At 38.5% G+C, this 15,667-nt stretch overlaps 2 protein-coding genes across 5 annotated transcripts in view; one reads left to right on the plus strand and one right to left on the minus strand.

Annotated features, from left to right (window-relative positions):
- UCMA (upper zone of growth plate and cartilage matrix associated) overlaps positions 1 to 1,292 on the plus strand; it is an 18,105-nt gene extending 16,813 nt beyond the window's left edge. For all 3 annotated transcript variants that reach the window (XM_087969117.1, XM_087969118.1, XM_087969116.1), the window contains one exon: positions 412 to 1,292. In XM_087969117.1, coding sequence (XP_087825243.1) covers positions 412 to 467 — 56 coding nt within the window. In that variant the 3' untranslated portion in view covers positions 468 to 1,292. The remainder of the gene's footprint in view (positions 1 to 411) is intronic.
- Positions 1,293 to 2,547: 1,255 nt separating this feature from the next.
- Positions 2,548 to 15,667, minus strand: part of MCM10 (minichromosome maintenance 10 replication initiation factor) — a 37,581-nt gene continuing 24,461 nt past the window's right edge. For both annotated transcript variants that reach the window (XM_087969221.1, XM_087969220.1), the window contains exons 14-20: positions 13,679 to 13,907; positions 11,810 to 11,948; positions 11,395 to 11,513; positions 6,677 to 6,790; positions 5,498 to 5,643; positions 4,635 to 4,677; positions 2,548 to 3,876 (exon numbers count right to left, since the gene is read on the minus strand). In XM_087969221.1, the coding sequence (XP_087825347.1) occupies positions 3,793 to 3,876; positions 4,635 to 4,677; positions 5,498 to 5,643; positions 6,677 to 6,790; positions 11,395 to 11,513; positions 11,810 to 11,948; positions 13,679 to 13,907 (874 nt within the window). In that variant the 3' untranslated portion in view covers positions 2,548 to 3,792. The remainder of the gene's footprint in view (positions 3,877 to 4,634; positions 4,678 to 5,497; positions 5,644 to 6,676; positions 6,791 to 11,394; positions 11,514 to 11,809; positions 11,949 to 13,678; positions 13,908 to 15,667) is intronic.

Raw genomic sequence — 15,667 nt, forward strand, 5'->3', positions numbered from 1 at the left:
GAGGTTTTTAAGAAGAGATTGGATCCTGCAATAATATCTTGGGAGACGTATATTCGCCTTCATACGTAATTGTCTGAAATGGTATAGGATCTCCTGCTTGAGTGGGGCAGGGTTGGACTAGAAGACCTCCGAGGTCCCTTCCAGCTCTATTCTGATTCTGAAACTTTGGAAAGAAAAAGCAGCTATGTTCCGAGCTTAAAATGGGATCCTCCTCATAGGTCCTTTCTAACTTGGGTGGGGGAAAATGCATATGCAAACTATTTCAATTAAAACACGTATTCTAATTGCAACCTATTCACCACTGTGCTTACATAGCGGGGGGATATAAACAATTGGGTGGGTTGTGAGCTGGGTGTTCGTACTGATATTCACCATTGAACGTTTATTTTTATTTTATTTTCCATCCTACAGAATGGGACGAGAGAGAACGTCGGCACAGGTACGAATACCTTGATTATTATGATTAGCATGTGGAAGAGTTGCCGGCAGAGAGGAACACACATCTGTTGAATCAACCAATTTATCTGCAAGCCTAGAATTATTTGCCGTTCTCTAATGCGCCTGCGTCAATTAATCTTTTCATATTATCCGTGATTTTGCTTATCATTGCCTCTTGCTTTCTAACACAAATATGTAGAAAACCCTGAACATTGATCAAGTCTTACCTTCAGGCAGGGCCAACTCTTTGAGAGGTGTGTGTTTGTGTGCATGTGTGTACCTACCTACTTACCTGCCAGCATGCAGATTAGGGCTGTGTGATACTACGGATTCAGTTGGCAAAAAATGCTTTCCCCTGGAAGGAGCACAAAATGCACCATCTATCAACAGCTCTTGAAAGCAGCTGCATCTTTGCCCAGGGTGTAGAACTGCCTTTTGTCCTTACTGGATAAAGAAGTGGCTGCTTTTAAAAGTTACAAAGTACATCATGCCCCCACATGGTACCTTTCCCAAATTGTTTCTAAAGCTCTTTAGATTGCCAATGTGCATGTTTCCATCGACCAAACATCTGTTAAGCACAAGGCCAAAATAATCATTAGCGCTTCGATAAGGATGCTTGAAAAGCAATTATTTCCTGACCTATCTCCAATGATCTTAGAACATAGCTAAAAAATATTATTAGCCTGTAACAATTTACCTGTTTATGAAATGTATTTTAGCTTCTGGCATTTTCTTTCTCCTTTTAACGATTGTCAATATTGAAAAATATCAACATTTTGAAAAACCCTAATGCTTGTGTAGTTTTGCAGCTGATGTTGTGTGGCCAAAGAAAATTAAAATGGTAGTTTAAAACATCTCTTGATTCAAGTTGTTTTGCTTTATGTAATGAAATGAGGATGTGGGCTCCAAAACTTTTCCTTCTTTCCCGTCTTTCTCCTTTCCCTTTCTTTTCCCTTTTCCCTTATTTAATTCCTTTTCCTTCTTTTTCTTTCCTTTCCCTCCCTTCCTTTTCTCTTCCTTCCTTCCTTCTCTTCCCTTCCTTTCCTTCCATTCCCTCTTTATTTCTTTCCCTTTCCCTTATTTTCCCCTTCCCTTCCCTTTCTCCTTTCCTTTTCCTAATACCTTCCCTTCCCTCTTTCTCCTATCGTTTCCCTCCATTCCCTTCCCTTCCTCCTTTCCTTTCCCTTCCTTATTTCCTTTCCTCTCATTTCCTCCCCTCCTTTCATAGATAGGACTCACAACATGCCTTTTCTGCTGGGTCTTCTGGGATGAGATGATGTGATTTGGAATGTAGCAGCTCCTCAATATCTTGTCCCCCATGCCTTGAAGGACCAAGATCTTCCTTGTCACAACTACCCCTTGCTCCTTGAGCAGGACTCATGAGTCTTGAAGGTCCCCAGGTTGCACACTGGATCTGGGGCAGTGCCACCCAGTTCAAAACTAAAGACGGTAAATTCCCAGGTCCTGGTGGCTCCAACGCCCAAAGTTTCTCAACCTTGTTAGAAATGAGTCCTTGTTTCCTGCCTGAAGCCCCACTGCCTCCAAGAAATGGGACAGGATGTCAAGAGCATCCATCTCTTCACTACAGGAGAGATACAAAGCTGGGTATCTTCAGGATGCTGTTGACACCTCATCTCTTGGCTGTAGACCAACCTATGGCCTTACCCAACGGTTTCATCTAGATGTTACAGAGGAACAGGGAAAGCATCAAACTCCGTGGCACCCCCGGGGTTGGGCTGATGTCTTGGTCCCTGGAACTGTGAAGAAGCAGCACTAACACAACACACCGCCACCCTTGCGCCAGCCCAGAAGAACATCATGGTTGATGGTACCAAAGCTCACCATGAGATTAGGTTGAGCAAATCTGTTTAATGGTTTTTCTTTGTGGAAATCAGGAGCTCTCCTTAAAACAACCCTGGAAGTCCCAAAATATATTTCTAAAGATCGATAGCTACAAGAAACGAACTGGGCAAAATATGGGTGGTATGGATAAACGATCCAGTCTTTCAAACTTTTATGCATTTATAGTTATGTTGCAACGTTTTCTAAGAGAACAGGTTAAAAAATGTAATCACTGCAACCCATTTCAACATTCCAGTAGACATTCGCTAAGATCAACTGATCGATTTTATTTATCGGAAGTGAAGGGAACGAATTAATCGGTGAAACACAAATGGGAAAAAAAAAAGACACACAACCAACGCAGTATTCAAATGATCAACGTAAATTATGCCACAATGGAGTTAGTCTCAATATATACAAAGCACTAGCAAAGTTGCAGCACCATTTCCTACACATCAACTCTTCTTAGTTTGGAAGAGCTCACAATTTCCTGACACACTTTGTAAGAAACATTCAGGTTGAAAAAGCAAAGAAAACATCTTCAGCTGTTGTAATCAAAGCCTTGCCCATATTTTTAGAAGTGACATTTTGACTTTTTTGCCCCTCCGAGGGTGTCTCTGGAAACATTATTTCCAGGAAAATTCCCTCCTGCTTGCCCTCCATAACTGCATGCATCCCTTCGGGGTTTGAAGTTTCCATTTTGTAAACTTGCTTAAAAAATACAACGTTCAGCTGCCGTTTTTTAGCACGGCTGATAGTGGCAGTGGACGCTGGGAATTGTAGTGAGCAGCTTCCCAAAAGTCATCAGCAGACAGATGTTAAATGACTGGATTAAGACACAGTTTTAAAAAGTGAAGCTCGTAAAACGCAAGCTACCTTGGTTCTTTATTAAAATCACAAGGGTCTTCCTTCTTTCAACCGCTTGGGTACATCTATCAATATTGCTGAGGTAAAATCCAACACTCACACATGGATTTTCAAAACATCCTATTTCAAGGAATGATGAAGCCTTAGCCCTTAGGTCTGTCCTACCTTGACAACTTTAAGACCGGTGGACTTCAACTCCCAGAATTCCCCAGCCAGCCATGAATCCTGGGCAGGAAAGTCTACCAGTCTTAAAACTTCCCAGGTTAGACACTTTTTGCTTTAGGCCAAAGACCCACCTTGGAAGAAACATTTCTTCAGATGCAACTGAACCTCATAAAAACAGAGTTCAATATTTTTTCAGCCTCATCCCGAACTGCCAAAATCTCAAAAGAAGTTCCTCAAAGAAACTTTGGACTTCAAGGGTTCCATTCTGAAGACGCCATTAACTATCCAAGAAGACATTTCTTCCCAAATCCAACGAAGGGCAAGGATGAGGCCCATCCCTTCCAAATTTCAAAGAAACAGAAAAAAAGTCATTCGGATCAGACTGTGGTTCATATGTGGAGATACTTCACAGGAAGGGAGCACTCTGGAAGTTTTCCAGAGGCGAAATTCATTAGACCAAAGCCAGGATCCCATCAGCCATTATTTCATGCTGTTGAGAAATTGGGCGTGTTCTTCACCTCTTGGAAGAAGAGTTTCTGCCCCGATTTTGGGGCCTTTCTTCTCCTAGAAAAAAGAAATGTCCCGTTAGCTGTGATTGCTACCCATCAAAATCAGCTTCAACCCATTAGCCCATAATTAACTGCAGATACAGTGATGGGTCACACAGGTCTTCTCAGGACAAGCTAGCTTCTCACCAATAAGCCCACCCAAATGCAATTCCAGCTCCAAATATTTTTCATCAATTCTCTCTGAAGTTTCTTCCTTCAGGCCATAAACTTCAGACTTTAATGTCTAGATTTTTTCTGAGGGCATCAAATAATTTTCAAAGCTAAGGTTTCTTATACAAGAGATTATTTGTAGCTTGCGGATGAACTGTGGGGTCCTTGATGCTCTCTAAACTTAGCTATTTTCTTGCAGAAGTTTCATGACCCAATTAGGTAACATCATCAGTGCCAGAAGGAGTAAGGTTTGCAGAGAGGAGGAGGAGGACTGTGTGGTCCTGGGAGCTCTCTAAGCTTGGTGGTTCTTTTGCAGATGTTTCATGACCCAACTAGGGAACATTATCAGTGCTAGAAGGAAGGAGGACTGTGGGTTCCTTGGTACTCTCTGAGCTTGGTGGTTTTCTTGCAGACATTTCATTACCTAACTACATCATCAGTGCTGGAAAGGACCAAACCCCATCTGCTCTAGCACTGACAATATTATCTAGTTCGGTCATGAAATGTCTGCAAGAAAACCAAGCTCAGAGAGAGCATCAAGGACCCCACACAGGGCTTCCTTTCTAATCTGATTTTGGTAGCAAACCTTTGGCCGAGTCTTACCTTCAGCATTCCATCACGTTCCCATTTATAGAGGCCACAGTTACTGAAACAGGAAGAAGGCAGAAAAAAAGAAAATCAAGATTCACTTAGTGTCTTAATACAACTTCCCCAAAATTACGACCTACCCCGAAAGTAAGTCCTAGTTTGATTTTTACACGTGTGCCCAATATAAGCCCTACCCCCCAAATAAGCCCTAATTAAGATCCCCCTCAACTCCAGAGCAGATGAGTAAAAATTAAGCTAGGGTGGGGATGAGGGGTGGAGCTGCCCTACTACTTACTTTTGGACAGTTGTAGCCAGGCCTCACACACCCCGACACCTGCCTGGCCGGCCCATTTCTTCTGTAGCCAGACAAGCCGGCAAGGCTTTCCTCAAGGCCTCCGTAGCTGATAACAAAGCTCAGGATTGATCCAGAGCTCCATTACTGGCTGCAGAGGCCTTCAGGAAAGCCTTACTCCCCACAGAAGTAGTTCCTGGAAACATCTGACAGAGAAAAGGAGGCCGGGGGGGGGGGGTGATGCACGCAAGCAAGCTTAGTCAATGGATGACATCCCCCCAAAATAAGACCTGGTGCCTTTTTTGGTGGCAAAAAAAATATAAGACAGGGTCTTATTTTCGGGGAAACACGGTAAATCATAGTAGGACAAAGCCAAGATCATTCATAGAAAGCCTGGTGCTGAAAATGATGATTTTGTTTTCCCCCATCGTGCTTTGTTTAAGAGACTGGATAAGGGCCACCCCAAACTTCCGTCAAAGGATAACCTCTTCCCTGATGGAAAACATTCCATCAAGAATAAGCTTATTTTGCAAAGGTTGCCAACAATAAGGAAGACAAACACACACACACCCCAAACTTCACGTACCTGCAGTGTTTTTTGGGGAGCTTGTCCAGGGAAATGGCTCTGTTCCCACAGGCACACTTGAAAAATCTTTTCACCCCGTTGTGCCAGTGGTAAGCGTGACCTTCCGCCACACACGAGTCCAGCAGTTTGAAGTAGGTGTAGTTGCACTTCACGGGTGAAAAGAGAAAAAGAGAGACACAGTTTGGAATATGTATGTACGTATGTGTGTGTGTGTGTGTGTGTGTATATATATATATATATATACATATATATATATATATATATATATATATATATATATATATATCACATACACGTGATAACTGTGGCGAGATTATTGTATGTACAAAGATGGAAGAATAATGAAACACCTACCATAGAGGACTGGATTAGAAAATTTGTTGGAGTTGCAGAAACAGCAAAGCTAACCGGTTTGGTCAAGGAAAAAATAATAAAGACTTTTCTAGAAAACTGGAACGCTTATAGAGGGACTGTTTGTTGAATTAGACCGATAATTTATGAGTCTGGGGATTAAAATTAAAATTGATTACCACCAGACCTGAGATTCTAGGCTTAGACAACCTTGAACTACGCCAGCTAAATTGGACTTAAGCATAGTAAATAAAATCATGTTACAAAATCTTACCAGTTAATGAATATTTCAGCTTTAACCACAACACAAGAGCACACAGCAGATATAAACTTCATGTAAACTGCACCAAACTTGATTGCAGGAAATACGATTTCAGCCACAGAGTGCTCAATGTCTGGAACTCACTACCTGATTCTGTTGTCACCTGCTCAACCCCCCGCTCTCCATTACCCTCAAACTAACCTCTATCGACCTCACCCCATTCCTAAGAGGTCTGTAAGGGGCGTGCATAAACGCACCATCGTGCCTACATTCCCTGTCCTATTGTCCCCAATTATTAGTTCCTATTTCTTGTATTTAAACTTACATTTATTCTTGTTATCTATTATATTGTAAGCATTTGACAAAATAAATAAATAAAATAAATAAATAAATAAAAAGGGTCAAAGAAGAGGGAAGAATAAAAGGATAATAGAAGAAAGGTGGAAGTCATAATCCTCCCTCCCTTTTTTTACTTTTCCTCCTCCCTCCCTCCCTCCCTTCTTTCTCTCTCTCGCTCTCTTTCCTTTCCTTTCCTTTCTCTCTCCTTCTTTCCCCACTTGGCTTACCGTTTTGCAGGTTGCCACCCGACATTTTACTTCTCGGATGTTCCTCATCTTCTCTTCCATTTGTTCTTTTTTCACCAGAGGCTCGAAGTACCGTTCTTGCATCTCAGCTTCAAACTGTGATATGGCAGTGAGAAAGAAAGTTAAACTGGAGATTAAAGTGTTTTTTTTTAATAAAAGTTTTTATTGATTTTAACGACAAACAAAAACACAAAAAACATAAAACATAACATAAAAAACATCATCATTCTTCATATATTTACAGACAGTGTATCGGTTGGTTTACCACTCCTTTTTGTGCATCCATTTCATAGTCATCATAATAATTATGTTACATAATAACTCATATTATCAATCAACAATTATATATCCTAATATCATTATTAAACAATCATTTGACTATAATTTTACTAATTCATACTTAAGCGAGATAACTGTAATTTAGTTACTTTATTTTATAACAAATCATAAAATCATACCAAGTCTATCTTAATAAAATATTCTAAAAGTGTTATCAAGACCAAGAAAAAAATGTATATTCGTTATTTCCTAAATTTCTAACTATTCTATTATTATATTGTATTATCTAACCATTGATAAAAAAGATCCCAAACTTCATAAAATTGTTTATCTTCTTGTTCTCTAATTTCAAATGTCAATCTACTCATTTCAGCACCTTCCAATATTTTCTTAATAATTTCTTCCTCTAATGGTATTTTCTCACTCTTCCAATTTTTAGCAAATACAATTCTAGCCGCTGTTAATACATTTACAATCAAATACTTTAAGTTTTTATTATATGTATCAGGTAAGATTCCCAATAAAAAAATCTCTGGCTTCAAATCTATGTTTCTTTGTCATTTTTTCTAACCATATGCGAATTCTAGTCCAGTATTTCCTGGCCTCCTCACAAGTCCACCACATATGGTAATATGAACCAGGAATCTGATGACATTTCCAGCACTTTTCAGATTTGTTCTTGAACATTCTTGCTATCCTTGTCGGGGGAAAATGCCACCTGTCAAACATCTTATACAAATTTTCTTTATATGCTGTTGACATTGTCATTTTATAATTTTGAGACCACAACTTTTGCCATTTCTCTAAGTCAATCCCATATCCAAAATTCTTCCCCCAAGCAATCATTGTTTCTTTAACTTGTTCATCCTCCAATTTAATTTCCAACAAATAATTATATAATTTTTTAATCACTTTTTCATCAGTACCTGTCAAAATCCTATCTAAATCAGTCATTTTATCATAAAATCCTTCCATTTTGGAATCTTTAAGATACCTTGAAAGTATTTGCGCATATGAAAACCAATTCATCTTTATACCTTGTTCTTCTAAATTTTGCATCGTTTTAAGTTCACCCTTTTCATCTAGTAATTCCCCATATCTGTTTGTTCCTTCTTATAAATTATAGGATAAGAAAAGGCTTCAATAGTTGATAACCAAACTGGAATTTTCAAATAACATTGTTTCTTAATTTTCTCCCAATTCAACCATAACGATTCCGTATATAATGCCTTTTAAAATAACCCTGTGATTTAGTTCCCTTATACCATAGAAAAGCATGCCAACCCAATAGTAAATCATGTCCTTCTAATGCCAACAATCTAGTCTTTCTTAACGTTATCCATTCTTTAGCCCACATTAAATTTGCAGCTTGATAATACAACTCCCAATTAGGAAGACCAAATCCTCCTCTAATTCTAGCATCCTGTAAAAGTTTTAATTTTATTCTCGCTTTCTTACCTTGCCATATATACTTCAACACAATTTTATTTAATTCTTCAAAATAGTCTTTACCTAACCTAATTGGTATTGTTTGAAACAAATATAACATTCTAAGTAAAATATTCATCTTAATTGTTGAAATTCTACCTATCAGTGACAATTGTAAGTTTTCCCATTTTTTCAGATCAGATGCTATCTGCTGCTTAAGTTTAATATAGTTATTCTCTTTCAGTGTAGTACATCTTGACGTCAAATATATCCCCAAATATTTAACTTTATTCATAACTTGAATTTTCAATAGTCAGCTCTTCTCTTTGTCTTAATAACATGTTCTTTGTCAAAATCTTTGTTTTGTCTTTATTTATTTTCAAGCCAGCCATCTCACCATACATCTCTATCTTTTCGAATAATTTTAAAGCTGTCTCAAGAGGATCTTCCAAAATAAAGACCAAGTCGTCTGCAAAGGCTTGCAATTTGAATTTCTCCTTTTTAACTTTCATTCCTTTTATATTTGTATCCTCTCTAATATTTCTATTTAACACTTCCAAAGTCAATACAAATAACAAAGGAGATAATGGACATCCTTGTCTTGTACCTTTTTAAATATTAATAGAGTCTGTAAGTTCTCCATCTATCATTACTTTTGCCGTTTGCTCATAATATATGGCTTCTATTGCTTGAATAAATTTTCTAGCAAAGCCTACCTGTTCCAATAATAATAGCATAAATCTCCAATTCACGTTATCAAATGCCTTTTGGGCATCTAAGAATATCAAAGCCATTTGTTTTTCAGGATGCGCCTCGTAATATTCCAATGTATCCAGAATTATCCTCATATTGTCTTTAATTTGTCTCTTTGGTAAAAATCCATTCTGATCAGGGTGAATAAAATTATTTAAATATTTTTTAAGCCTCTCTGCCAAGATTGAAGCAAAGATTTTGTAATCTGCATTCAATAAGGAAATAGGTCTATAGTTCTTAATTTGTAATGGGTCAACCCCTTCTTTTGGGATAAGTGTAATATAAGCTTCTGACCATGTTTTAGGTATTTTCTTATTTACCATAACTTCATTCATGACTTCTAATAGTGGAATGCTCAACGATTCTTGTAGTGTTCTATAAAATTCTACCGGGAGACCATCTGGTCCTGGTGCTTTTCCATTGTTCTGTCTGTTGAGTGCTTCAGTTAATTCCATCATTGTTATAGCACTTTCTAACATTTCCCCAGTTTCATCAGGTATCTTAGGTAGGTTAGCATTTTGTAAATACTGTTTGATTTTTCCCTCATCAAGATCCAAACTGGAGATTAAAGTTTTAATCTTGCCATGTAAAATAACTGGTATAAATAACATGAGTTATGCTGAAGACAAATTTCCTTTCCTTTCCTGCCCATTTCACTGATGCTATGCAGAGTACAAAAATAAAAATGACCCCAAACAAATAAACCATGATATCTCAGTTATAACGGCAAAGTCCCCAAACAGAAAGGCCACATCACCAACTTCAGACGTCACCTAATCTCCTAGCTTCAAATGCCTTGGGGAAAAGTTATTTATTTTTATCCTCGAGGGTTTTTTTATACAAATAACATTGCTAAGGGTTTTAAATAGTTGGAGGAGGTATATTTACAAACCAGAAGCAATAGTTAGTCCAAACTTCACTTAAACATTTAAGATGCACAGAGTAGAAATATTTTAGCTTTCTTCTGCTTTCCAAAACAGCGAAGGTTTTAAATTTGAGAGTTGGTTGCAGTTTGCACAATTATAAAAATAATTGGAAAGTTATTTTTTCATCAGCATCACGGTGATTGCCTGAGGCAGTTGCTAAATGAGGATCTGGATCTTAACCCTGAAATACAATTATTGTATTAGAACCAAGTCATAAACCAACACACTTATGGGCAAATTTCCTTGAGATATGCCTGGTTTGAAACATCTGACCGTCAAAAAGAAAACTGGGAGTTTTTCTAGGTTAACATACAGCATATTGATTTAAAACCACAAATATTTTTGTTGGTGATTCTGCCCAAAACTTACAGTAAAGGAAATGCATATTTAATTATAATATGTATTAACTACAGCTAGAATTGTATTTGCACAAAATTGGAAAAGTGATGAGATCCCTATGGAGGAGAATGTGATTAGGAAAATATTAGAATGTGCAGAAATGAATAGATGAACGCTTGCTATAAAGGAGAAAGAACAAACTGAATATTATATGACATGGGAGTTATTTTATGGAGGGCTGGAGAATAAAAACAGAAGTGAGAAATAAATGGAGATTAGTAAAATAAGGAATAGATGTTAAGATAGTGATATAAACAGTATTATTAATATGATTGTTAAGATTATTATACCTAATATATTATATTTTCATTAGAAGGCATGTTAAGGCAGAGAAATGAATAGGGTCATAATGCTGATTATTATTATTGTAAGATTAGGGATTTATTATCAAAGTAACGAATACTGTAAATTTGGATTGTAATAGCACAGACAATTGTACCCAGATGACACACTGTTTAATGGAAGATATGTTCCAGTTAAAAAAAAAACCTAATTAAAAAAACATACTTAAATTACAATAGTGTTTACCACAGGTACTTTACCTGAAACCCAACGCTTAAGGATAACTTTAATCAGCACCTCAAGTTCTACTATAAAATTCATTCAAATTGGATCACCAAAGTTTTTGTTTTTTTTTAAAGTTAAGAGCTGTACCCTTCCAAGTCGCCCAATTGAGTTCATCCTTGTTTAGCAACGATTTCACAACCGCTCCACTTATGACAGTGACAGAAAAGCACCTTCATGGTCCAATCTACCAAATTTAAAAGCGCTTTGATGTTTACAACTTTCGCACGTCCGTGAAACAAAGGGAAAAACGGATGCCAAAGATGTAAGCACAGCCACACTTTGGGCTTGGTCGATTCCTTGACGGATTCTTGGCCGCCCTCCCAACACTTTTACGTAGGACGGGCTCACCTCTTTAAGGACGCCGTTGTGTTTCGAGCGTGCATTCAGGATCTCCTGAAACTCCGCCGATTCCAGGTATTCGAGCTGCTGGCGCCGTTTCTTTTCCACGGGCTCTAATACTCTCCCTTCTGCGGAAACACAGACACACACACACACACACATACAAATTTAGACTTCTGTCGTGTAGCTGGGTAGGAGGATTCTTTTAGTTAGCCAGACTTAATTGTTTCAAGGCTCTATGTTTAACTTCACCATTGTTTAACCTGTTAAACTATCACATATTTTATCTGTCTGTCATCTATCTATCTATCTATCTATCTATCTATCTATCTATCTATCTATCTATCTATCTATCTATCTATCTATCTATCCATCCACCCACCCATCCATCCAGACAAAGAAAGGAATGGTTGGGTTTCCACACCTTCTGAATCAGCAATATTTTTCTCCACTCTTTCAGAAATGCTCGGAACGTCAAAATCTGATCGTTTCCGTTTGATGCTGTTGGGATCCACTTTGGGAAGGATCTGGCCTTTTGCATGCAGTTTCTTGATTGCTGCCATCTAAAAAGAATGCCGTTAGAAACCCACTCAACCATTTTCATTAAATCTCGTACAAAAAACAGCACGGCAAAAGGACGTCCCATCCCGAGCAACGCTGGAACAAGGCCTTTTAGAAACCATCATTTCTAAAAAGTGACACATGTCCCAAAGCTCACAGATTTCCCCCCCCCCCCACACACACACCAGTTCAATCTGTGAGATTATAGGTTTCAACAAGAAATTTCAATCACCCAAAGTGCACCACGTTATCTTACATTTTCCCTCTATGAACAAAAAAAGAAAAAAAGAAAAGAAAAATGAGAAAAAAGGCTTGTGCCATTTAGCATCCAATTCTCCATCTCTGTTTCAAGTAGAAGTTTTGGGGGGATTCTAGAAGAAAGCCAATTAATATGTAATAAGTCACTGAAACAAACGAACAAGCGAGCGAATGCATTGTTTGGAGAACGGGCAGAAAATTTATTAAAATGGCAAAAAAAGTGCTGGGAAGCAAGATCTTAAAAGGGCTACCTATAAATCAATTCACCCTTCACTGTATATATTACAATTAAGGAAAGAATATAATATACACGTTGATTTTTATAGAGTTTAAATATTGATTATTCCTTTAAATTAAAGATAGGTTGTTTGTATTGTATTTCTGCTTCTCTACTTGAAATAAGTTGGAGGTCACTTTTGTTATATATTTGATGGATTATTTTGTCACCGTTTGCAGCCTGTTCTGTTATTCTCCTCCCTGATTTTCCCTTTATGCTAGCTTGTATTTTTAATATTTGTTATATATATGTGTGTGTTGTGACTGAAAGGATCGATCCTGCTGTGAGTTTTGATTCTGATGACTCTGAGGATGAAAGGCTGGAGCCTGCTGAGAATTTGGAGTCTGAATTGTTAGAAGACACAGATGTGAGCCAGGGGGATGAGAGGTTATCACACAGACATTCTTCGCCTGAACCCTCGACCTCATTCATGCCTGCAATTGAGCCACAAAATGAGTCAGAAGAGTCCAGCGAAGAAGCTGACAGATCGTGGCTTGATGCCAGAACAAGGAGGCTGAAACGTCAAGCTGTGGGGAGACATCAGGCCAGACGTTGATTTAGGGAGATTGACACGCCCATCTAGGTGGTTTATGGAGGCAAACTCAGTTAGAAGGGAGGGCGAGTCAGTAATTAGCACGTTGCCTCAAAGTGTATAAAAGAACACAGCTGTGTGGGGGAAGATTGTCAGGAACAAAGTGACTGATTACGTGCAGAGGTTTTTCAGCAGAGGCTCGGAGCTTTGAGAATTTGTACCAGGACTGTTTTGATAAACAGGGCGTGTGGAATATAATCTTGTAGAACTCCTTTCTGTTGGATTTAAGTTTTGGAACGGCTGCTTTTGGTTTTGTGTTGTTTGAACTCTGAAGGGGGAGCCATAACATATGTGTGTGCGCACACACACACACACACACACACACACACATATATGTAGAAGACAGAGAGAGACGTAGGTAGATATGTAGATAGATAATATGTAAGATAGATAAGACAGATACTGGTAGATAGAGATAGATATAAATATAGATAGATAGATAGATAGACAGATAGATGTAGATAGCTACCATGGATGGATGGATGGATGGATGGATGGATGATAGATAGATAGATAGATAGATAGATAGATAGATAGATAAACTCTTTCATTTTATATCCTGCCTTTTTGCACATAGGGGAGGACCAGTTGGGGGTCTCCGTTACCTTTTTGGCTTCTGCCAAGCAGTTGAGTTTGGGGGCCAGAGGGGGGCAATCGTCAAAGAACAGAACGTCGTCCCCTTCAGAGAGACCCGAACCCAGTCTGGGGGTTTGTGGGCTGGACAATTGTCCAGCTTTAGGGAACTCGGCTGCTGGAGTTGGGGACTTCAGCCCAGCCTGCCCCACAGAAGAGGATGGGGCTGGGGTCTTTTTAACAGCAGGGTCCTGAAGAAATCTGCAACGAAGGATGAAAATCAGAATTATAGTTTTGGCTGAAGGAGATAAACGCCAGGAAGCATTTGCCCTGGTTTTAGCATCTCTCGGCAAGTAGAAAAGAATAACAGAGTTAGAAGGAACCTCCAAGCCCAACCAAGGGATGCTGGTTTGTTGAGGACAGTTCCCACGGGGATAAAATCCTGGTTCAGACTCTTAGTTTGTTCCCCCGTGCCATCCCTCCGCTAAACAACTACGACACTGTCACACCGTCTGGTAAGGCTGTATTCCTATTATAAAATTAGAATTCTTTAACTGGCCAAGGATGATTAAGACACACAAGGAATTCGTCTCCGGTGCAGTCTCTGTGTACAATAGTGATAGATCATGATCCTAGTCATTGTAAAAATATTTTTATCATAAAACATTAGACACAACACCTAGTGATAGTCACGGATACTAAATAAGCAACGGATTCTTCTCAGCTTTCCCATAACCTATCTCCTTATTTTCTTATGGTTATAACTTTGTTGCTTGTACCTTACAATTTATATTGTTTTATTTAGTTTCCTATGGGGACACGGTGGCTCAGTGGCTAAGACGCTGAGCTTGTCGATCAGAAAGGTCGGCAGTTCAGCGGTTCGAATCCCCAGCGCCGCGTCACGGAGTGAGCTCCCGTTCCTTGTCCCAGCTTCTGCCAACCTAGCAGTTCAAAAGCATGTAAAAAATGCAAGTAGAAAAATAGGGACCCCTTTGGTGGGAAGGGAACAGCATTCCATGCACCTTCAAAGGCATTCAGTCCTGCCAGCCACATGATCATGGAGACGTCTTCGGACAGCGCTGGCTCTTCAGCTTTGGAACAGAGATGACTACACCGCCCCCTAGAGCTGGAAACGACTAGCACGGATGTGCAAGGAAGGGAACCTTTATCTTTTACCTTTATTTAGTTTGATTGCTTATTGATTGCTTGTTGATTGCTTATTTAGTATCCTAGGAATATCACTAGGCGTTGTAATCTTATGATTTATGAGGATTGTATTTTAAAAACAGATTTGATACAAGATTCTGAGAAACTTTCTATATAATGTAATTTTGTAAGCAATTCCACATAATAAATCTATCTGGTTTGCATGGACTCGTCCCTGTTTTCTAAGCCAAGAATGACTGATGCAATCAGCCTCTGTTAACAAAATCCATATTGTATTTAATTAATAACTATATTAATAAAACAAATAAAACTTCAAAACGAAACAAAACAAAATCCATATTGCATTTTTTTCCTACTTAGTTAAGGCAGCCTTGAAGCCTATAAACTCAACGGAAGTAGATCAATATCCAAGATTTTCCTACTCATCTGGAAGATCAACTCAAGCGGTGGCAAAAATGGGAGAACTAAAAATCCATTTAGAAATGAATTAGAAAAACAAAACAAAACAAAACAAAACAGCAGATCTTTCCTCAAAATAAAAACAAAACAAAATAAAATATGCTGGGCCTGAGGAAATTATTTTGATCTGAATGAGCCAGAGAGGAAACAAAACATTTTAAATTTACGTAAGAATCATTGATTTGGTCCCTGTGAAAACAAGGGCTGAGGACTTTGTTCAAGAAAGCTGTGTATATAAAGTCTGTGAAAGAACAGTATGTTCTGGAATATTGTGTTCTTTTTTCTGGAATGTGCCACAACTTCTCGTTCTGGGAAAACACAATGGCTTTGGAATGCCAAGGCAGAGCATTCTGTCAGAGAAACAAAATGTTTTTATTATCAGGGAGATGTGCATT

Source organism: Notechis scutatus, chromosome 6 (assembly GCF_049901735.1).
Source record: "Notechis scutatus isolate UNSWTSFEM ecotype Mainland chromosome 6, rNotScu1.2, whole genome shotgun sequence".
Taxonomy (NCBI): domain Eukaryota; kingdom Metazoa; phylum Chordata; class Lepidosauria; order Squamata; family Elapidae; genus Notechis; species Notechis scutatus.